Source organism: Pholis gunnellus (genome assembly GCF_910591455.1).
Source record: "Pholis gunnellus genome assembly, chromosome: 24".
NCBI lineage: Eukaryota > Metazoa > Chordata > Actinopteri > Perciformes > Pholidae > Pholis > Pholis gunnellus.
Genome location: NC_136551.1, coordinates 3,548,600 through 3,570,746, shown reverse-complemented (window position 1 = coordinate 3,570,746; position 22,147 = coordinate 3,548,600). Strand labels below are relative to the sequence as shown.

At 40.7% G+C, this 22,147-nt stretch overlaps 4 protein-coding genes across 12 annotated transcripts; all 4 read left to right on the top strand.

The window, feature by feature from the left end:
* Positions 1–1,628: 1,628 nt before the first annotated feature.
* LOC306715381 (nectin 1a-like) lies at positions 1,629–4,043 on the top strand. Its single transcript, XM_079185732.1, has 6 exons — positions 1,629–1,680; positions 1,880–1,969; positions 2,419–2,670; positions 2,762–3,088; positions 3,738–3,834; positions 3,923–4,043. Exons 1-6 carry the CDS (start codon positions 1,644–1,646, stop codon positions 3,957–3,959), a joined length of 840 nt encoding a protein of 279 aa, XP_079041858.1. The 5' UTR covers positions 1,629–1,643; the 3' UTR covers positions 3,960–4,043.
* A 1,052-nt stretch (positions 4,044–5,095) lies between these two features.
* Positions 5,096–11,168, top strand: LOC306715380 (uncharacterized protein; the record flags this gene model as incomplete). Of its 4 annotated transcripts, XM_079185731.1 has the most annotated exons (7): positions 6,613–6,691; positions 6,780–6,821; positions 9,028–9,366; positions 9,459–9,746; positions 9,827–9,950; positions 10,039–10,080; positions 10,264–11,168. In XM_079185731.1, 6 exons carry the CDS (start codon positions 6,818–6,820, stop codon positions 10,382–10,384), a joined length of 918 nt encoding a protein of 305 aa, XP_079041857.1. In that variant the 3' UTR covers positions 10,385–11,168. The 4 variants fall into 4 exon arrangements, with proteins under 4 accessions (XP_079041854.1, XP_079041855.1, XP_079041857.1 ...); XM_079185728.1 differs by lacking the exons at positions 9,459–9,746; positions 9,827–9,950; positions 10,039–10,080; positions 10,264–11,168 and adding exons at positions 5,096–5,216; positions 5,769–6,107; positions 6,200–6,487 and having other exon boundaries at positions 6,568–6,691; positions 9,028–9,257; XM_079185729.1 differs by lacking the exons at positions 9,028–9,366; positions 9,459–9,746; positions 9,827–9,950; positions 10,039–10,080; positions 10,264–11,168 and adding exons at positions 5,096–5,216; positions 5,769–6,107; positions 6,200–6,487; positions 7,007–8,844 and having other exon boundaries at positions 6,568–6,691.
* Positions 11,169–11,654: 486 nt separating this feature from the next.
* Positions 11,655–17,748, top strand: LOC306715101 (uncharacterized protein). Of its 5 annotated transcripts, XM_079185339.1 has the most exons (7): positions 13,193–13,271; positions 13,360–13,401; positions 15,608–15,946; positions 16,039–16,326; positions 16,407–16,530; positions 16,619–16,660; positions 16,844–17,748. In XM_079185339.1, exons 2-7 carry the CDS (start codon positions 13,398–13,400, stop codon positions 16,962–16,964), a joined length of 918 nt encoding a protein of 305 aa, XP_079041465.1. In that variant the 5' UTR covers positions 13,193–13,271; positions 13,360–13,397; the 3' UTR covers positions 16,965–17,748. The 5 variants fall into 5 exon arrangements, with proteins under 5 accessions (XP_079041467.1, XP_079041464.1, XP_079041466.1 ...); XM_079185341.1 differs by lacking the exons at positions 16,039–16,326; positions 16,407–16,530; positions 16,619–16,660; positions 16,844–17,748 and adding exons at positions 11,655–11,779; positions 12,355–12,693; positions 12,786–13,067 and having other exon boundaries at positions 13,148–13,271; positions 15,608–15,837; XM_079185338.1 differs by lacking the exons at positions 16,039–16,326; positions 16,407–16,530; positions 16,619–16,660; positions 16,844–17,748 and adding exons at positions 11,664–11,733; positions 12,355–12,693; positions 12,786–13,067 and having other exon boundaries at positions 13,148–13,271; positions 15,608–15,837.
* A 486-nt stretch (positions 17,749–18,234) lies between these two features.
* Positions 18,235–20,584, top strand: LOC306715165 (uncharacterized protein). Of its 2 annotated transcripts, none has more exons than XM_079185443.1 (6): positions 18,235–18,359; positions 18,935–19,273; positions 19,366–19,647; positions 19,728–19,854; positions 19,943–19,984; positions 20,168–20,584. In XM_079185443.1, the coding sequence occupies exons 2-6, from the start codon at positions 19,012–19,014 to the stop codon at positions 20,286–20,288; spliced, it is 834 nt and encodes a 277-aa protein (XP_079041569.1). In that variant the 5' UTR covers positions 18,235–18,359; positions 18,935–19,011; the 3' UTR covers positions 20,289–20,584. The 2 variants fall into 2 exon arrangements, with proteins under 2 accessions (XP_079041569.1, XP_079041568.1); XM_079185442.1 differs by having other exon boundaries at positions 18,244–18,313.
* The last annotated feature ends 1,563 nt before the right edge of the window (positions 20,585–22,147 follow it).

Genomic DNA, 22,147 nt, shown 5'->3' with positions numbered 1-22,147 from the left:
TCTGTTGCACACTTTTATACAAAATGTCCAATCAAACCTGCAACTTATGCAGTTGTCTAATCTTAATGACGCCCCTTAAGGTCTTATAGCATTAATAAATGTTATAGTGAAAATGAAAATGGTTGATGATTGAGGAGGGAGCATCGGACATTCTTTATCTCCAGGCTGTGGTTAACAGCTGTTAGGTTCTTTCCAACAGGGATATAAAAACACTTAAGAGGAATTATATACAGTGACTCATGCGCTATTTTGTAAACAAGATTTCACAAGAAATGTAATTATGAGGTCAGATACATCGCACAACAAACCTGCAGAGGCATGATAGAGGCGTGCGTCAACATCCATGGGTGCACACTCTTCCTTCCTGTTGCGCTTTGCTTTGAATAGATGTGACTTGTTTCTATGACTAGAATATACAATCCAGGATTATAGCAACAATGTATCATTGACAGATTTCCTGAAGAACAGTTTCACGATTACAACAAATTCCTTGTGTATGCGTCGGCATTGGAATGCATGATGAGGTTTACTGAACATCATTCAGTTAAAGGGGACACTCCCTGCTCATTTACTGCTTTACTTGTATTTTGGTTTTGTACTTGAACAGATTTGCATGATTTAATGTTCAAAATACACATTATTTTTCTCTTGGTGTCGGTCTGAAAACAGCCGGGGACTAACTGTGTCTATACAACGCTTAGCGGCACTAATACCACATACAGCAGTTGTAATATAAAAAAACTTGGGACCTTTAAAGATTTTATAAGATTGTGTAATTTTAAAAAATAGACGTGAATCATGGTTTACAAAGAACTCAATCCCTGTTCAACATGATTGTCTTATAGAAACATTAGAGTTGATTGTTTCCTGTCTGGCACTAAAATACAAGGAAGGCATGATGGGACACGTTCAGGACGTGACTGGGAATTTGTAGTTTTATTTTCTCTGTTTTATAAATTTGTTTCTACGAAATCTTGTCCCTCTTGTTACACAGAAGAACAGTCTTGTCCCCCTCATCGAGGCGGACTTTTTCAAATGAGTTCAAGTTTGCTGGAGCGACAAATGTCACGCATCACATGTTTGTTATCACACTTGCAGTTATGAGAATTTGATTGTGATCACGTAGTTTGGTGAACCTCGAAACACCATGATACCACGAGGGACTTCTGCTTCTGCTCTGGGATTTTTCTCTGACCACTTACAGGACTACGGTACTAAATACAGTAAGTATACGATTTACTGGACATCACTGTAATATTCACCATTAAGAGGAAAGCAGAGTGTCACCCTTTACTTACACTGTTATCACGCGTAGTCTAATTGATTTCTTCAATAAAATATATGAATAGTCCATAAGGATATGTTTTACCTTGATAGCAGCTTCAGGGAAACAGTCCGTTTTTCAGATCATGTACATTCAACCGCAGCCTTAATGCGACTTTTCTCTGTTGAAGATACATTTGCTTTAAAGCATTCATTCATTTACCAAAGTGTCAGATTATATATTCATTGTGTTAAATATCAGAGGTTGAGAGAAATCCCCCCCCCCCACCCCCCTTCCTTTTCTTTCAGTTTCACTTTGAGCCCTTTAAAGGCAGCAGAGAGGCTGAACTGAAAGAGAGCTGTGTCTACCATAGAAGAAGATGTTGATCCTGATGCTTACTGCTTTGCTGTTTAAAGGTAAGTGACACTGAAAAGCCCTTCTATATTCTCTGTAGTACTGTTTTTTATATTCAAGAATACAATCCAGCCTTTGTATATGTACTGTGTGTATATGTATGTTTTAGTTAGTTATTTCTTTTAATACTGAACAGCAAAATAAATGGATTTTTTTTTTTCAAGTCTGCATTTACTGACACCCAGCTGTTGTTGTTATCAGCCTCCACGTCGCAGATCACTGGTTATGGAGATAAAACAGCTGACTATGGCGGGGACGCGCACTATTCATGCTCAGTAGCGAACCCCACAGGTGAGAAAGTTCTTCTTCTTGCCAGTAAAAACGTGTATAATAACGTAATAACGAGAGTATTCATGAAAGTATGTAAGTAAAATGCATTTTAAGTATTAAAATAAAAGCATTGGTTGAGGTGGAACTAATTTATAACTATATTTTACAGGACTGTAGCTAATTACATTTTAATAATTAAAAGCCACAAATCCTCTCATTTGAGAAGCTGGTACCATGAAATATGTTTGCATTTCCATTTACAATGTTGGGCATTGTATTTTATCAGCTCTTCATATGTTTTGCATGAAAATATCATTTAATCAAATATCATCATATCAAATTAATCAAATTTTAATCATATCAAAATAATCATTTGTAAAGCAAGAAATTGTGTTTTTTAGCCCGAACTGGATATTACAAGAACAAGCACAAAAGACTAAATGTTTTAATCGGATTACCATTCCCAACAGGTGTGCTCCAGGTCACATGGCAGAGGCTTTTCAAGGAAGAGGTCATTGAGAATTTGGCAACCTACAGCAAGCGGTTTGGACAGCAAGTAAATGACCCTCACAGGGGGAAAGTGATCTTCACGGAGGCGTCGCTCGGCTCGACATCCATCACTCTGAGGAACGTGACATGGGGGGACGAAAGCTGTTATATTTGTTCTTTCAACGTGTACCCCGATGGGTCCAAAAGAAAGCAGACCTGCCTCACCGTGCAAGGTAAATTGTAGCAAATTCACATGTGAATTCTGAAGGAAAATGTGATGGAATTATCGTCTTATTCTGGGAATACTTCTAACTCTCTATGAAGGGATATCCAAGGTGAGAACGGAAGTGCAACCCCCTGACATTGATCGCGAGGACGAGGACGTGGAGGTCGTGTTCAGCTGCTCTGCTACAGGGAAACCAGCTCCAACCATTCACTGGGACTTCTCGCCGGGTGCCACCAGCTCAGACCAGCCGCCGACCTCGACAGAAAACAACGGTGACCACACATTTACCAGCAGCAGGAACGTCACCGTGCAAGTACCTGCAGGCTGGGCGGGACACGTGGACTGTCTGCTGAACAGGGGAGCGGCGGGACAAAGGCGCGAGAGGATTCCTTTCTCTTTACCTGCCAGGAAGAAGGAAGAGGAGGGTATGTCAATCATTTTGTATAGACCAAATGTTTCCTCATACAACGGTGTTGTATGATATCCAATAGAAAATGACTCATAGTTTTTCACCTGAAGGAGGCTTTGTGCGTCGGTACTTGACGCCCTGGGAATGAGAATGGGCTGGCTCTTTGGAAACCTATCTAGGGAACTCCCATTGTCAATCTTGTTCTGGTATACTGGAAGATCAGCTGACTAGAAACTCCCCAGAAATTTGCAAAATATTCTGAATAACTCCAAGCGATGTTATTTGATTTTGGTGTACTACTAATTATACCCATTATTCATTTTCTGACACTGTTAAAAGGAAATCTTTATTATGAGAGGCCTTCAGGAACACTTCCGTGTCACGTTATTCAAGAACTCAAAGTTCCTGACATTGTGAGGAACTCATGAACTCATGACTCATGGCAAACAGTAAGAGTCAGCTGTGCTGCAATCGTTTCAGTTTCACTTCTGTAGCTTTGATGATCAAGAAAAAACAGTCACAGTGAGTCGGGTCTTTAGCTCTCTGGAGGAGGTCATGGGACAGATCTGGGAAGTTTATACTCGTCATTTAAAAGCAATAACTTTACCTTTCTCTTTCATTGACCTTTTCCCCATGCTGACTAGCCCTGTGTTGTTTGTCTCCAGGGAAAGGACTGTCTTCATTAGGGATTGCACTTGTAATCACTGCAACTGCTGTGTTGCTCATTTCATTCCTTGTTGCTGCTGCAATGACACGAAAAAGGTGAGATATTTGACAACGACATTTGGGAATGTACATGTAGTATAATTCTCCTTATAATGAACTTTCTTTCTTTTTTTCTTCCTGGCAGGTTAAAGAGTACCAGAGGAAACGAAAATGTTGTATGAGCCTTTCACTCGAGCATTATAAAAATCTGCATTTTATTGCATCTAAACGTTAGAGGTGCGTGAGTTAAGCTATCTTAGATGCATATTGCACAGGTAGTTTTAAAATCTACCGTTTCTTTTTCATTTCAATGCTCAGCACTTTAACTATTTATGGAGCTTTAAGTGATTAAGTGATCTTTAAAGTTGACATGTGAATGTGATTATTGTATTGCAAAATTATCATATTTAAATCTAGCAATATGTATACTATGTTATTCGTAATATAGTACACAATATACATAATGTATAACGATTTGTGTTGCACTGTTTGATGTTCGTGTACTAACTTTATTTATTGCTCAATTGAATGTAAGGTTGTAACTGTGACACATACTGTATTTACGTTGTATTGTTTTCACTCATTGTCAAAATGTTTTTAGAAAGACACCATCAACTAAAATGTCTTTTACTTTATGTTTTAGTAATTTATTCTCTGACACATTGCGTATGAATATGTATTTTTGTTTGGTTAGTAAAGCATTTATGTTTAAAGTGATTTCACTTATGTTCACTACATGTTTTCTGTTGCCCTGGGTTATATCTATAAGAAATATATATTATGCAAATAAGCAGCAGAACAACAGTCAGACCAGACTCATTGTCATTCATTCTATTCATATATATGACAGTGAGGGGTTGTTTCTTAATTATCTGGTAATAAACATCATGGGACACTGAACCACAGTTCAAAAACCAAGATGCCCAACTTCCCACCAAAGCACATGAAAACATGCGATACTCTTATCTTCCTCATCACTGCAACAAACCGCCACAAAGGACCGTAGAAGGAATGGAGAAATCAAATAATGGAGCCAAAATCCATTCAGTTTAAATGTATTTTGTGTTACTTCTATAATAATGCCCTTATTTAATTTTCTTATTCTTATTCACGAAGTACATTAATGAAATGTAAACTCGTTTAAAATGTTGGCTAACTATTTATTGGTATTATTCATTCCATTCATTTGTATGGAAATGAGTAGTGTGTCCAGTTATGTGTGTCTCTGAACAGCGACGCCTTTTAATTATCTGGATATAAATCATGAGTCACAGGGACAAAGTTCAAAAACGGCTCACCCAGCGTCATCTGCGCGCGCATGCGTACCAGGGCAACAGGTACACTTTCACTTTCTCTGGCGGTAGATTCAGATCCTTGCAGCACGATGTCACAACGTGCTGTCCTACATTTCCTATGTGCGTTAGGAGTCTTTTACAAAGGTGAGGAAGAGATGATACAGACATGTTTCCCGACCTTTATATCGAAGTATGTGATTTATGTTTACTGCTTATTGTATAAAGTTACGTTTTTGGCGCTTAATATGATTGCGTCGATTACGTAATATTCTATCTAACATTTTGCAAAAGAAACAAACGTCTTTTATTAATCAAACTCCTTCAGAACTGGACTTGCAGTATCGTTGCTAATTACAATCACAATGAGAGCTGTTATATCCTGCTGGTCTTTTTTCTGTCCTCCAGAAAGTAGTAATATTATTGCTATAATATATATATATGTGGTAGAGGTAGATGTGGATTCATTTTCCATAAAGTTGTGATCCATAAGTATTTTTTCCAGTGTGTGGTGGTGCTCAGAGGGATCTCAGTGATCTCTTCACAAACACATGTAATGGTGTGCAGTGCCCGGTGGCGTGAACATAGCTACTCTCTTTTGTGTGCCATGCAGACGGATTCCTGATTTGAAACATGTTTTTTCCCTATAAAGTGAATTCTGTGGAGTATCTCATCATGCACATGTTGTGTCTCCTGCAGGTCAAACCGCTCTGGTCAAATCCCAGCACACCGTGTTGGCAGCTTTAGGAGACAACGCCTGCTTGAACTGTCAGCTGATGCAGCCTAAAGATGTGGTGCAGGTCACATGGCAGAAGATCTCACATGAGGGGAAGACGGATCTCGCTACCGACAACAAACACTTTGGTCAGAAAGTGAACAGTGAGTTTCAAGGAAGAGTGAAGTTTGAAGATGCTGGACTGCAGAACAGCTCCATAGTGATCAGGAACGTGACAGACCAAGATAAAGGATGCTATCGCTGTCTGTTTAACATCTACCCTGACGGTGCCCTCGCTGGGAGAACATGCCTCCAGCTCTATGGTAAGAACCTTGCTGCATTACTGCAGACACATAATCCTCTGTCTTCTCTGTAATATGACCACTAATAGCATTGAAACATCTTTTCTTTGCAGAGCTGCATGAAGCCTTTCTACATGTCGGAGAATCAAACTCTGCTGGAGAGGTACTCGTGTCCTGCTCAGCCACAGGTCGACCTGCTCCCACCGTCACGCTGACTCTCCCCCACTGCAACTCCACCAGCGTCACCGTCACCAACACCAACGGCACGGTCACCGTCACCACTACAGCTGTGCTGTCTCGTCTCAGTGACAACGGCCAGGTTGGATGTGCAGTGCGAGTGCTCTCCGGTCCTCAGATAGAGGTGTATGCGGTGATTCCTGAGGTCACACAGTCGTCTGCTGGTGAGAAACGCTTCTAAAGACACTGATTTATAGATTGATGAATACTTTCTGAGCTCAAGTCTTTGGATTTTATTTCCCAGGTTTTGATGTGGAATCTGGATCTGATCACAGTTGGATCATTGTGTTGGTCGTAGTGCTGTGTGTTTGTGCTGCTGCTGCTGCTGCTGTCATCACCATCCTTTATAAACGGAAACACCAGAACAGGTAATGTCATAATGACTGATTCAAATCTTTTCAGACAAAATTCACAAGTGAATACTTGTTCAACACTGGCTTTTCTTGAATCCGTCAGTGTGTCTCAAAGGGACGAGGAGAACAAGAAAGACTCTCATGCGTGAGTCAATTCATTCATTTTTCTCCGTTGTAAAAACAATTCAGTCCACTTTGTCTAATTTGGGGCTTTACTTTTCTAACATCGTGCTAACGTGCTAATCAGACTGAACTGCTGTTTCTGAACTGCATGTTTATGCACATCACTGTTGTTCTGAATGATTTCTGATAAACTGTTTTTATCTGAAGGCCCAGAACCTTTAATGAACAAACTGAACGAACTGCGGCAACGGACGTCTGCTGGAAAGGATAAAAAAAGCGACCAACCAGAGAGGTCTCTGACAGGAAGAAAACTTTTTACAGAGTAACCCACAAGACTGAAGTCCCAAACGAAAACTGCTGGAAAGTCCTGAAATCATGATACATTTTTTGATACAACATAGAGAACTTGTCTTCTATAGTATCAGTTCATGGCAGAACAACAGTCAGACCAGACTCATTGTCATTCATTCTATTCATATATATGACAGTGAGGGGTTGTTTCTTAATTATCTGGTAATAAACATCATGGGACACTGAACCATAGTTCAAAAACCATGCTTCACTGCGGTTCATTTCAAATTGCAAAGCTCTGACTCACCACTGTGAGTTATACTCTCGGGTTGGATGGCCTGCTTTGACCACCCGGAGGCTCAGTCATTGGCACACCTTCATTTATAAATCTATCCTTGGCCTGCTCCCGAACTACCTGGGTGTCCTCATCATGAAGAGAAGTGTCGGACAATACTCTTTGCGTTCCCAGGACTTCCTCATGCTCACTGTCCCAAAAGCCAGAACGGAATTGGGAAAACGGGCTTTTGTGTACTCCGCACCTTCATCGTGGAATATGTTGCAAAAGGACTTAAAACTGAAAGAACTGATACCATTTACTGCTTTTAAATCAAAATTGAAAGCAATAGAGGCAGGTTCCCAAAAATGTAAATGTTTTTTAAATTGACTCGGTTACGTTACTCTCTTAACTTTTACTTTCTTTTAACTTGTCTTGTTTTGTGTTGTCTGTCTGTAACTATGTGTCTTTGATGCTGCTGCCGGTCTTGGCCAGGTCTCTCTTGAAAAAGAGATTTTTAATCTCAATGGGACTCTCCTGGTTAAATAAAGGTTAAATTAAAAAAATTAAAAAAAAAACCAAGATGCCCAACTTCCCACCAAAGCACATGAAAACATGCGATACTCTTTATCTTCCTCATCACTGCAACAAACCGCCACAAAGGACCGTAGAAGGAATGGAGAAATCAAATAATGGAGCCAAAATCCATTCAGTTTAAATGTATTTTGTGTTACTTCTATAATAATGCCCTTATTTAATTTTCTTATTCTTATTCACGAAATACATTAATTAAATATAAACTCGTTTAAAATGTTGGCTAACTATTTATTGGTATTATTCATTCCATTCATTTGTATGGAAATAAGTAGTGTGTCCAGTTATGTGTGTCTCTGAACAGCGACGCCTTTTAATTATCTGGATATAAATCATGAGTCACAGGGACAAAGTTCAAAAACGGCTCACCCAGCGTCATCTGCGCGCGCATGCGTACCAGCAGGGCAACAGGTACACGTTCACTTTCTCTGGCGGTAGATTCAGATCCTTAATGCAGCCAAGATGTCACACCGTGCTGTCCTACATTTCCTATGTGCGTTAGGAGTCTTTTACAAAGGTGAGGAAGAGATGATACAGACATGTTTCCCGACCTTTATATCGAAGTATGTGATTTATGTTTACTGCTTATTGTATAAAGTTACGTTTTTGGCGCTTAATATGATTGCGTCGATTACGTAATATTCTATCTAACATTTTGCAAAAGAAACAAACGTCTTTTATTAATCAAACTCCTTCAGAACTGGACTTGCAGTATCGTTGCTAATTACAATCACAATGAGAGCTGTTATATCCTGCTGGTCTTTTTTCTGTCCTCCAGAAAGTAGTAATATTATTGCTATAATATATATATATGTGGTAGAGGTAGATGTGGATTCATTTTCCATAAAGTTGTGATCCATAAGTATTTTTTCCAGTGTGTGGTGGTGCTCAGAGGGATCTCAGTGATCTCTTCACAAACACATGTAATGGTGTGCAGTGCCCGGTGGCGTGAACATAGCTACTCTCTTTTGTGTGCCATGCAGACGGATTCCTGATTTGAAACATGTTTTTTCCCTATAAAGTGAATTCTGTGGAGTATCTCATCATGCACATGTTGTGTTTCCTGCAGGTCAAACCGCTCTGGTCAAATCCCAGCACACCGTGTTGGCAGCTTTAGGAGACAACGCCTGCTTGAACTGTCAGCTGATGCAGCCTAAAGATGTGGTGCAGGTCACATGGCAGAAGATCTCACATGAGGGGAAGACGGATCTCGCTACCGACAACAAACACTTTGGTCAGAAAGTGAACAGTGAGTTTCAAGGAAGAGTGAAGTTTGAAGATGCTGGACTGCAGAACAGCTCCATAGTGATCAGGAACGTGACAGACCAAGATAAAGGATGCTATCGCTGTCTGTTTAACATCTACCCTGACGGTGCCCTCGCTGGGAGAACATGCCTCCAGCTCTATGGTAAGAACCTTGCTGCATTACTGCAGACACATAATCCTCTGTCTTCTCTGTAATATGACCACTAATAGCATTGAAACATCTTTTCTTTGCAGAGCTGCATGAAGCCTTTCTACATGTCGGAGAATCAAACTCTGCTGGAGAGGTACTCGTGTCCTGCTCAGCCACAGGTCGACCTGCTCCCACCGTCACGCTGACTCTCCCCCACTGCAACTCCACCAGCGTCACCGTCACCAACACCAACGGCACGGTCACCGTCACCACTACAGCTGTGCTGTCTCGTCTCAGTGACAACGGCCAGGTTGGATGTGCAGTGCGAGTGCTCTCCGGTCCTCAGATAGAGGTGTATGCGGTGATTCCTGAGGTCACACAGTCGTCTGCTGGTGAGAAACGCTTCTAAAGACACTGATTTATAGATTGATGAATACTTTCTGAGCTCAAGTCTTTGGATTTTATTTCCCAGGTTTTGATGTGGAATCTGGATCTGATCACAGTTGGATCATTGTGTTGGTCGTAGTGCTGTGTGTTTGTGCTGCTGCTGCTGCTGCTGTCATCACCATCCTTTATAAACGGAAACACCAGAACAGGTAATGTCATAATGACTGATTCAAATCTTTTCAGACAAAATTCACAAGTGAATACTTGTTCAACACTGGCTTTTCTTGAATCCGTCAGTGTGTCTCAAAGGGACGAGGAGAACAAGAAAGACTCTCATGCGTGAGTCAATTCATTCATTTTTCTGTTGTAAAAACAATTCAGTCCACTTTGTCTAATTTGGGGCTTTACTTTTCTAACAACGTGCTAACGTGCTAATCAGACTGAACTGCTGTTTCTGAACTGCATGTTTATGCACATCACTGTTGTTCTGAATGATTTCTGATAAACTGTTTTTATCTGAAGGCCCAGAACACCTTTAATGAACAAACTGAACGAACTGCGGCAACGGACGTCTGCTGGAAAGGATAAAAAAAGCGACCAACCAGAGAGGTCTCTGCCAGGAAGAAAACTTTTTACAGAGTAACCCACAAGACTGAAGTCCCAAACGAAAACTGCTGGAAAGTCCTGAAATCATGATACATTTTTTGATACAACATAGAGAACTTGTCTTCTATAGTATCAGTTCATGGCAGAACAACAGTCAGACCAGACTCATTGTCATTCATTCTATTCATATATATGACAGTGAGGGGTTGTTTCTTAATTATCTGGTAATAAACATCATGGGACACTGAACCATAGTTCAAAAACCATGCTTCACTGCGGTTCATTACAAATTGCAAAGCTCTGACTCACCACTGTGAGTTATACTCTCGGGTTGGATGGCCTGCTTTGACCACCCGGAGGCTCAGTCATTGGCACACCTTCATTTATAAATCTATCCTTGGCCTGCTCCCGAACTACCTGGGTGTCCTCATCATGAAGAGAAGTGTCGGACAATACTCTTTGCGCTCCCAGGACTTCCTCATGCTCACTGTCCCAAAAGCCAGAACGGAATTGGGAAAACGGGCTTTTGTGTACTCCGCACCTTCATCGTGGAATATGTTGCAAAAGGACTTAAAACTGAAAGAACTGATACCATTTACTGCTTTTAAATCAAAATTGAAAGCAATAGAGGCAGGTTCCCAAAAATGTAAATGTTTTTTAAATTGACTCGGTTACGTTACTCTCTTAACTTTTACTTTCTTTTAACTTGTCTTGTTTTGTGTTGTCTGTCTGTAACTATGTGTCTTTGATGCTGCTGCCGGTCTTGGCCAGGTCTCTCTTGAAAAAGAGATTTTTAATCTCAATGGGACTCTCCTGGTTAAATAAAGGTTAAATTAAAAAAATTTAAAAAAAAACCAAGATGCCCAACTTCCCACCAAAGCACATGAAAACATGCGATACTCTTATCTTCCTCATCACTGCAACAAACCGCCACAAAGGACCGTAGAAGGAATGGAGAAATCAAATAATGGAGCCAAAATCCATTCAGTTTAAATGTATTTTGTTTTACTTCTATGATAATGCCCTTATTTAATTTTCTTATTCTTATTCACGAAATACATTAATTAAATATAAACTCGTTTAAAATGTTGGCTAACTATTTATTGGTATTATTCATTCCATTCATTTGTATGGAAATAAGTAGTGTGTCCAGTTATGTGTGTCTCTGAACAGCGACGCCTTTTAATTATCTGGATATAAATCATGAGTCACAGGGACAAAGTTCAAAAACGGCTCACCCAGCGTCATCTGCGCGCGCATGCGTACCAGCAGGGCAACAGGTACACTTTCACTTTCTCTGGCGATAGATTCAGATCCTTAATGCAGCCAAGATGTCACACCGTGCTGTCCTACATTTCCTATGTGCGTTAGGAGTCTTTTACAAAGGTGAGGAAGAGATGATACAGACGAGTTTCCCGACCTTTATATCGAAGTATGTGATTTATGTTTACTGCTTATTGTATAAAGTTACGTTTTTGGCGCTTAATATGATTGCGTCGATTACGTAATATTCTATCTAACATTTTGCAAAAGAAACAAACGTCTTTTATTAATCAAACTCCTTCAGAACTGGACTTGCAGTATCGTTGCTAATTACAATCACAATGAGAGCTGTTATATCCTGCTGGTCTTTTTTCTGTCTCCAGAAAGTAGTAATATTATTGCTATAATATATATATATATATATATATATATATATATATATATATATATATATATATGTATATATATATATATATGTATATATGTGGATAGGTAGAGGTAGATGTGGATTCATTTTCCATAAAGATGTGGTCCATAAGTATTTTTTCCAGTGTGTGGTGGTGCTCAGAGTGATCTCAGTGATCTCTTCACAAACACATGTAATGGTGTGCAGTGCCCGGTGGCGTGAACATAGCTACTCTCTTTTGTGTGCCATGCAGACGGATTCCTGATTTGAAACATCTTTTTCCCTATAAAGTGAATTCTGTGGAGTATCTCATCATGCACATGTTGTGTTTCCTGCAGGTCAAACCGCTCTGGTCAAATCCCAGCACACCGTGTTGGCAGCTTTAGGAGACAACGCCTGCTTGAACTGTCAGCTGATGCAGCCTAAAGATGTGGTGCAGGTCACGTGGCTGAAAAGTTTACCTGAGGGGGAGTTGAATCTGGCTTCTAAACACAAAATCTACGGTCACAAAGTGAATCCTGACTACAAAAATAAAGTGGAGTTTAAAGCATCCGGACTGCAGAACAGCTCCATAGTGATCAGGAACGTGACGGACGAAGATAAAGGATGCTATCGCTGTCTGTTTGACATCTACCCTGACGGTGCCCTCGCTGGGAGAACATGCCTCCAGCTCTATGGTAAGAACCTTGCTGCATTACTGCAGACACATAATCCTCTGTCTTCTCTGTAATATGACCACTAATAGCATTGAAACATCTTTTCTTTGCAGAGCTGCATGAAGCCTTTCTACATGTCGGAGAATCAAACTCTGCTGGAGAGGTACTCGTGTCCTGCTCAGCCACAGGTCGACCTGCTCCCACCGTCACGCTGACTCTCCCCCACTGCAACTCCACCAGCGTCACCAACACCAACGGCACGGTCACCGTCACCACTACAGCTGTGCTGTCTCGTCTCAGTGACAACGGCCAGGTTGGATGTGCAGTGCGAGTGCTCTCCGGTCCTCAGATAGAGGTGTATGCGGTGATTCCTGAGGTCACACAGTCGTCTGCTGGTGAGAAACGCTTCTAAAGACACTGATTTATAGATTGATGAATACTTTCTGAGCTCAAGTCTTTGGATTTTATTTCCCAGGTTTTGATGTGGAATCTGGATCTGATCACAGTTGGATCATTGTGTTGGTCGTAGTGCTGTGTGTTTGTGCTGCTGCTGCTGCTGCTGTCATCACCATCCTTTATAAACGGAAACACCAGAACAGGTAATGTCATAATGACTGATTCAAATCTTTTCAGACAAAATTCACAAGTGAATACTTGTTCAACACTGGCTTTTCTTGAATCCGTCAGTGTGTCTCAAAGGGACGAGGAGAACAAGAAAGACTCTCATGCGTGAGTCAATTCATTCATTTTTCTCCGTTGTAAAAACAATTCAGTCCACTTTGTCTAATTTGGGGCTTTACTTTTCTAACATCGTGCTAACGTGCTAATCAGACTGAACTGCTGTTTCTGAACTGCATGTTTATGCACATCACTGTTGTTCTGAATGATTTCTGATAAACTGTTTTTATCTGAAGGCCCAGAACCTTTAATGAACAAACTGAACGAACTGCGGCAACGGACGTCTGCTGGAAAGGATAAAAAAAGCGACCAACCAGAGAGGTCTCTGACAGGAAGAAAACTTTTTACAGAGTAACCCACAAGACTGAAGTCCCAAACGAAAACTGCTGGAAAGTCCTGAAATCATGATACATTTTTTGATACAACATAGAGAACTTGTCTTCTATAGTATCAGTTCATGGCAGAACAACAGTCAGACCAGACTCATTGTCATTCATTCTATTCATATATATGACAGTGAGGGGTTGTTTCTTAATTATCTGGTAATAAACATCATGGGACACTGAACCATAGTTCAAAAACCATGCTTCACTGCGGTTCATTTCAAATTGCAAAGCTCTGACTCACCACTGTGAGTTATACTCTCGGGTTGGATGGCCTGCTTTGACCACCCGGAGGCTCAGTCATTGGCACACCTTCATTTATAAATCTATCCTTGGCCTGCTCCCGAACTACCTGGGTGTCCTCATCATGAAGAGAAGTGTCGGACAATACTCTTTGCGTTCCCAGGACTTCCTCATGCTCACTGTCCCAAAAGCCAGAACGGAATTGGGAAAACGGGCTTTTGTGTACTCCGCACCTTCATCGTGGAATATGTTGCAAAAGGACTTAAAACTGAAAGAACTGATACCATTTACTGCTTTTAAATCAAAATTGAAAGCAATAGAGGCAGGTTCCCAAAAATGTAAATGTTTTTTAAATTGACTCGGTTACGTTACTCTCTTAACTTTTACTTTCTTTTAACTTGTCTTGTTTTGTGTTGTCTGTCTGTAACTATGTGTCTTTGATGCTGCTGCCGGTCTTGGCCAGGTCTCTCTTGAAAAAGAGATTTTTAATCTCAATGGGACTCTCCTGGTTAAATAAAGGTTAAATTAAAAAAATTAAAAAAAAAACCAAGATGCCCAACTTCCCACCAAAGCACATGAAAACATGCGATACTCTTTATCTTCCTCATCACTGCAACAAACCGCCACAAAGGACCGTAGAAGGAATGGAGAAATCAAATAATGGAGCCAAAATCCATTCAGTTTAAATGTATTTTGTGTTACTTCTATAATAATGCCCTTATTTAATTTTCTTATTCTTATTCACGAAATACATTAATTAAATATAAACTCGTTTAAAATGTTGGCTAACTATTTATTGGTATTATTCATTCCATTCATTTGTATGGAAATAAGTAGTGTGTCCAGTTATGTGTGTCTCTGAACAGCGACGCCTTTTAATTATCTGGATATAAATCATGAGTCACAGGGACAAAGTTCAAAAACGGCTCACCCAGCGTCATCTGCGCGCGCATGCGTACCAGCAGGGCAACAGGTACACGTTCACTTTCTCTGGCGGTAGATTCAGATCCTTAATGCAGCCAAGATGTCACACCGTGCTGTCCTACATTTCCTATGTGCGTTAGGAGTCTTTTACAAAGGTGAGGAAGAGATGATACAGACATGTTTCCCGACCTTTATATCGAAGTATGTGATTTATGTTTACTGCTTATTGTATAAAGTTACGTTTTTGGCGCTTAATATGATTGCGTCGATTACGTAATATTCTATCTAACATTTTGCAAAAGAAACAAACGTCTTTTATTAATCAAACTCCTTCAGAACTGGACTTGCAGTATCGTTGCTAATTACAATCACAATGAGAGCTGTTATATCCTGCTGGTCTTTTTTCTGTCCTCCAGAAAGTAGTAATATTATTGCTATAATATATATATATGTGGTAGAGGTAGATGTGGATTCATTTTCCATAAAGTTGTGATCCATAAGTATTTTTTCCAGTGTGTGGTGGTGCTCAGAGGGATCTCAGTGATCTCTTCACAAACACATGTAATGGTGTGCAGTGCCCGGTGGCGTGAACATAGCTACTCTCTTTTGTGTGCCATGCAGACGGATTCCTGATTTGAAACATGTTTTTTCCCTATAAAGTGAATTCTGTGGAGTATCTCATCATGCACATGTTGTGTTTCCTGCAGGTCAAACCGCTCTGGTCAAATCCCAGCACACCGTGTTGGCAGCTTTAGGAGACAACGCCTGCTTGAACTGTCAGCTGATGCAGCCTAAAGATGTGGTGCAGGTCACATGGCAGAAGATCTCACATGAGGGGAAGACGGATCTCGCTACCGACAACAAACACTTTGGTCAGAAAGTGAACAGTGAGTTTCAAGGAAGAGTGAAGTTTGAAGATGCTGGACTGCAGAACAGCTCCATAGTGATCAGGAACGTGACAGACCAAGATAAAGGATGCTATCGCTGTCTGTTTAACATCTACCCTGACGGTGCCCTCGCTGGGAGAACATGCCTCCAGCTCTATGGTAAGAACCTTGCTGCATTACTGCAGACACATAATCCTCTGTCTTCTCTGTAATATGACCACTAATAGCATTGAAACATCTTTTCTTTGCAGAGCTGCATGAAGCCTTTCTACATGTCGGAGAATCAAACTCTGCTGGAGAGGTACTCGTGTCCTGCTCAGCCACAGGTCGACCTGCTCCCACCGTCACGCTGACTCTCCCCCACTGCAACTCCACCAGCGTCACCGTCACCAACACCAACGGCACGGTCACCGTCACCACTACAGCTGTGCTGTCTCGTCTCAGTGACAACGGCCAGGTTGGATGTGCAGTGCGAGTGCTCTCCGGTCCTCAGATAGAGGTGTATGCGGTGATTCCTGAGGTCACACAGTCGTCTGCTGGTGAGAAACGCTTCTAAAGACACTGATTTATAGATTGATGAATACTTTCTGAGCTCAAGTCTTTGGATTTTATTTCCCAGGTTTTGATGTGGAATCTGGATCTGATCACAGTTGGATCATTGTGTTGGTCGTAGTGCTGTGTGTTTGTGCTGCTGCTGCTGCTGCTGTCATCACCATCCTTTATAAACGGAAACACCAGAACAGGTAATGTCATAATGACTGATTCAAATCTTTTCAGACAAAATTCACAAGTGAATACTTGTTCAACACTGGCTTTTCTTGAATCCGTCAGTGTGTCTCAAAGGGACGAGGAGAACAAGAAAGACTCTCATGCGTGAGTCAATTCATTCATTTTTCTGTTGTAAAAACAATTCAGTCCACTTTGTCTAATTTGGGGCTTTACTTTTCTAACAACGTGCTAACGTGCTAATCAGACTGAACTGCTGTTTCTGAACTGCATGTTTATGCACATCACTGTTGTTCTGAATGATTTCTGATAAACTGTTTTTATCTGAAGGCCCAGAACACCTTTAATGAACAAACTGAACGAACTGCGGCAACGGACGTCTGCTGGAAAGGATAAAAAAAGCGACCAACCAGAGAGGTCTCTGCCAGGAAGAAAACTTTTTACAGAGTAACCCACAAGACTGAAGTCCCAAACGAAAACTGCTGGAAAGTCCTGAAATCATGATACATTTTTTGATACAACATAGAGAACTTGTCTTCTATAGTATCAGTTCATGGCAGAACAACAGTCAGACCAGACTCATTGTCATTCATTCTATTCATATATATGACAGTGAGGGGTTGTTTCTTAATTATCTGGTAATAAACATCATGGGACACTGAACCATAGTTCAAAAACCATGCTTCACTGCGGTTCATTACAAATTGCAAAGCTCTGACTCACCACTGTGAGTTATACTCTCGGGTTGGATGGCCTGCTTTGACCACCCGGAGGCTCAGTCATTGGCACACCTTCATTTATAAATCTATCCTTGGCCTGCTCCCGAACTACCTGGGTGTCCTCATCATGAAGAGAAGTGTCGGACAATACTCTTTGCGCTCCCAGGACTTCCTCATGCTCACTGTCCCAAAAGCCAGAACGGAATTGGGAAAACGGGCTTTTGTGTACTCCGCACCTTCATCGTGGAATATGTTGCAAAAGGACTTAAAACTGAAAGAACTGATACCATTTACTGCTTTTAAATCAAAATTGAAAGCAATAGAGGCAGGTTCCCAAAAATGTAAATGTTTTTTAAATTGACTCGGTTACGTTACTCTCTTAACTTTTACTTTCTTTTAACTTGTCTTGTTTTGTGTTGTCTGTCTGTAACTATGTGTCTTTGATGCTGCTGCCGGTCTTGGCCAGGTCTCTCTTGAAAAAGAGATTTTTAATCTCAATGGGACTCTCCTGGTTAAATAAAGGTTAAATTAAAAAAATTTAAAAAAAAACCAAGATGCCCAACTTCCCACCAAAGCACATGAAAACATGCGATACTCTTATCTTCCTCATCACTGCAACAAACCGCCACAAAGGACCGTAGAAGGAATGGAGAAATCAAATAATGGAGCCAAAATCCATTCAGTTTAAATGTATTTTGTTTTACTTCTATGATAATGCCCTTATTTAATTTTCTTATTCTTATTCACGAAATACATTAATTAAATATAAACTCGTTTAAAATGTTGGCTAACTATTTATTGGTATTATTCATTCCATTCATTTGTATGGAAATAAGTAGTGTGTCCAGTTATGTGTGTCTCTGAACAGCGACGCCTTTTAATTATCTGGATATAAATCATGAGTCACAGGGACAAAGTTCAAAAACGGCTCACCCAGCGTCATCTGCGCGCGCATGCGTACCAGCAGGGCAACAGGTACACTTTCACTTTCTCTGGCGATAGATTCAGATCCTTAATGCAGCCAAGATGTCACACCGTGCTGTCCTACATTTCCTATGTGCGTTAGGAGTCTTTTACAAAGGTGAGGAAGAGATGATACAGACGAGTTTCCCGACCTTTATATCGAAGTATGTGATTTATGTTTACTGCTTATTGTATAAAGTTACGTTTTTGGCGCTTAATATGATTGCGTCGATTACGTAATATTCTATCTAACATTTTGCAAAAGAAACAAACGTCTTTTATTAATCAAACTCCTTCAGAACTGGACTTGCAGTATCGTTGCTAATTACAATCACAATGAGAGCTGTTATATCCTGCTGGTCTTTTTTCTGTCTCCAGAAAGTAGTAATATTATTGCTATAATATATATATATATATATATATATATATATATATATATATATATATATATATGTATATATATATATATATGTATATATGTGGATAGGTAGAGGTAGATGTGGATTCATTTTCCATAAAGATGTGGTCCATAAGTATTTTTTCCAGTGTGTGGTGGTGCTCAGAGTGATCTCAGTGATCTCTTCACAAACACATGTAATGGTGTGCAGTGCCCGGTGGCGTGAACATAGCTACTCTCTTTTGTGTGCCATGCAGACGGATTCCTGATTTGAAACATCTTTTTCCCTATAAAGTGAATTCTGTGGAGTATCTCATCATGCACATGTTGTGTTTCCTGCAGGTCAAACCGCTCTGGTCAAATCCCAGCACACCGTGTTGGCAGCTTTAGGAGACAACGCCTGCTTGAACTGTCAGCTGATGCAGCCTAAAGATGTGGTGCAGGTCACGTGGCTGAAAAGTTTACCTGAGGGGGAGTTGAATCTGGCTTCTAAACACAAAATCTACGGTCACAAAGTGAATCCTGACTACAAAAATAAAGTGGAGTTTAAAGCATCCGGACTGCAGAACAGCTCCATAGTGATCAGGAACGTGACGGACGAAGATAAAGGATGCTATCGCTGTCTGTTTGACATCTACCCTGACGGTGCCCTCGCTGGGAGAACATGCCTCCAGCTCTATGGTAAGAACCTTGCTGCATTACTGCAGACACATAATCCTCTGTCTTCTCTGTAATATGACCACTAATAGCATTGAAACATCTTTTCTTTGCAGAGCTGCATGAAGCCTTTCTACATGTCGGAGAATCAAACTCTGCTGGAGAGGTACTCGTGTCCTGCTCAGCCACAGGTCGACCTGCTCCCACCGTCACGCTGACTCTCCCCCACTGCAACTCCACCAGCGTCACCAACACCAACGGCACGGTCACCGTCACCACTACAGCTGTGCTGTCTCGTCTCAGTGACAACGGCCAGGTTGGATGTGCAGTGCGAGTGCTCTCCGGTCCTCAGATAGAGGTGTATGCGGTGATTCCTGAGGTCACACAGTCGTCTGCTGGTGAGAAACGCTTCTAAAGACACTGATTTATAGATTGATGAATACTTTCTGAGCTCAAGTCTTTGGATTTTATTTCCCAGGTTTTGATGTGGAATCTGGATCTGATCACAGTTGGATCATTGTGTTGGTCGTAGTGCTCTGTGTTTGTGCTGCTGCTGCTGCTGCTGCTGTCATCACCATCCTTTATAAACGGAAACACCAGAACAGGTAATGTCATAATGACTGATTCAAATCTTTTCAGACAAAATTCACAAGTGAATACTTGTTCAACACTGGCTTTTCTTGAATCCGTCAGTGTGTCTCAAAGGGACGAGGAGAACAAGAAAGACTCTCATGCGTGAGTCAATTCATTCATTTTTCTGTTGTAAAAACAATTCAGTCCACTTTGTCTAATTTGGGGCTTTACTTTTCTAACAACGTGCTAACGTGCTAATCAGACTGAACTGCTGTTTCTGAACTGCATGTTTATGCACATCACTGTTGTTCTGAATGATTTCTGACTAACTGTTTTTATCTGAAGGCCCAGAACACCTTTAATGAACAAAGAGAACGAACTGCGGCAACGGACGTCTGCTGGAAAGGATAAAAAAAGCGACCGACCAGAGAGGCCTCTGTCAGGAAGAAAACGTTTTACAGAGTAACCCACAAGACTGAAGTCCCAAAACGAAAACTGCTGAAAAGTCCTGAAATCATGATTAGTTTTTTGGTACAACATAGAGAACTTGTCTTTTAAAGTATCAGTTCATGGATAATAATTGCAGCAGGTCAAAAAGATTCATGTTCACAGTAGTTTTGATTTTTTAAATATCTGTAATTCATATCTGTAATTTTCTCACAATACTGTTGCATTTGTATCCTTTGTTTGTATATATATTCTTTTGTTTTTACTTTTATATTTGTTATTTTTGTATTTAAAAAAATAAATAAACAGAATTTTTGAAACTACAGGCATTTTTACTGGATTTAAATATTGAATGTGTGATTCTTGTGTTAAAGGAATATTCAACAAAATAAGAATGTGTCAGCAGAACACAGTGTCATCTAATAATCAAAATGATGGCTTAAGCATGCAATTGTGGGCTTTGAATACAAACCATGTTTATCATTACTGTCTGAAAGCAACATTTAACAAAATAAGGGTTTTGTGCAAAAGAAAGTCTTTTAAAATCTGGTATTTTACATCTCTGGACAGGACTTAACAGAACCTACTGCAGTTCAAACACCAGCAGAGAAAGAAACCCAAGATGAAATGTACCGAACAGAATGTAAAATGCATTTTTGCATGAGACGTCTGCTGCAGGTGTTAAGCAGCAGATGCACAACATGGCCACTGGAGGTCCTGCTCTCCTCAAATATACTGCGGAAGAGTTGATGCCGTTTGAGAAATCAGGGAGTAAAATGCGGCAGCAGGAAACTCCACGCAGTTCGCTCGTAGTTTAGTCTCTGCAGCATGGATTCTCCTGCTCCAGTCCCACGTTACCTGTAGCTCAGACAGCACCTCAAGCACCGGGAGCTCACTTTGTCTTTCACCTGTCAGCGGGTAAGTTCCGTCTTTTATTATGAAAAATGATCCGGAGTTTAAATGTAAGAAGTTGTTTCTTCCTTAATCCATGAATGTCAACACACCTTAATTAGTTTGTCTAGCTTGTTTTATGGTGACACTTTTCAGGACCTGACTATGAAGATATGGATATATTAAAACTTCTTTTAGAGTTGTTTTTTCCCCATATAATGAACTCATATACATGTTTCATATTTAACATACACCAGAAAAAAATCAACTTGTAACTAAATTAACTATAACTTTGCCACAAAATATTTTACTTGTGGCACCCTTTTTATAAACATTTCTATTTTGGGTTAAATTGTCATAAAACCTGTCAAGAGACATATTTACATCCTCAAAATTGGCTTGATTATGTGAAATAATAATAATCTGTTCAAGAAATCTCACATAACATCTGTCTTCTGGGACTGAACCAGCTGCGGTCCACATCTGGATGTATAGGGCCAACGTTTAGGATCCAGGTTGCCAGTCTGGTTCCAGTCCCTTTCTTGGTGAACATTGTATATGTGGCACTTACTACTTTCCTTCGGCTGTACCTGCTTGAGTTTCACATTAAAAGCCTGGAGATGACTTGAGAGTTGCAGTGAGACATCTGTGGCGTTTTTTGTAGTGGAAACGTGATTTAACTGTTGCCCAACAGGAGCCTGCTGCATGCTTGAAGCCAGATGGCTGGCACTGTGAATGAGAACATGACGCCCATAAAGCTCTGAGGTCTGGACCTGGTCTGTCTTGTGGTTTGTAGGCGGTTTGGTTGAGTCTGATCAAAGGCCAGTTGACCCCTGCTGTTTCCACCTTTTGCAGGATATAGAGAAGTGAATTAATTGTATTGTCTTCTACACACAATGTGATGTTTAAAGCCAAACGGCAGCTGGGCTTGGCTGGTTTCTGCAACCCCCCCCCCCCCCCCCCCCCCCACACACACACACAGACACA

Excerpts from the sequence above, each read along its gene's own strand:
- LOC306715381 (XM_079185732.1), top strand. The coding sequence starts at position 1,644 with ATGTTGATCCTGATGCTTACTGCTTTGCTGTTTAAAG. Across the intron at positions 2,671-2,761 it reads GACCTGCCTCACCGTGCAAG|GGATATCCAAGGTGAGAACG; the intron begins GTAAATTGTAGC and ends CTCTCTATGAAG. Across the intron at positions 3,835-3,922 it reads GCTGCAATGACACGAAAAAG|GTTAAAGAGTACCAGAGGAA; the intron begins GTGAGATATTTG and ends TCTTCCTGGCAG.
- LOC306715101 (XM_079185337.1), top strand. The coding sequence starts at position 15,001 with ATGTCACACCGTGCTGTCCTACATTTCCTATGTGCGTTAGGAGTCTTT. Across the intron at positions 15,056-15,607 it reads GTTAGGAGTCTTTTACAAAG|GTCAAACCGCTCTGGTCAAA; the intron begins GTGAGGAAGAGA and ends TGTTTCCTGCAG. Across the intron at positions 16,661-16,843 it reads AACAAGAAAGACTCTCATGC|GCCCAGAACACCTTTAATGA; the intron begins GTGAGTCAATTC and ends TTTTATCTGAAG.
- LOC306715165 (XM_079185442.1), top strand. The coding sequence starts at position 18,259 with ATGTCACACCGTGCTGTCCTACATTTCCTATGTGCGTTAGGAGTCTTT. Across the intron at positions 18,314-18,934 it reads GTTAGGAGTCTTTTACAAAG|GTCAAACCGCTCTGGTCAAA; the intron begins GTGAGGAAGAGA and ends TGTTTCCTGCAG. Across the intron at positions 19,855-19,942 it reads AAACGGAAACACCAGAACAG|TGTGTCTCAAAGGGACGAGG; the intron begins GTAATGTCATAA and ends TGAATCCGTCAG.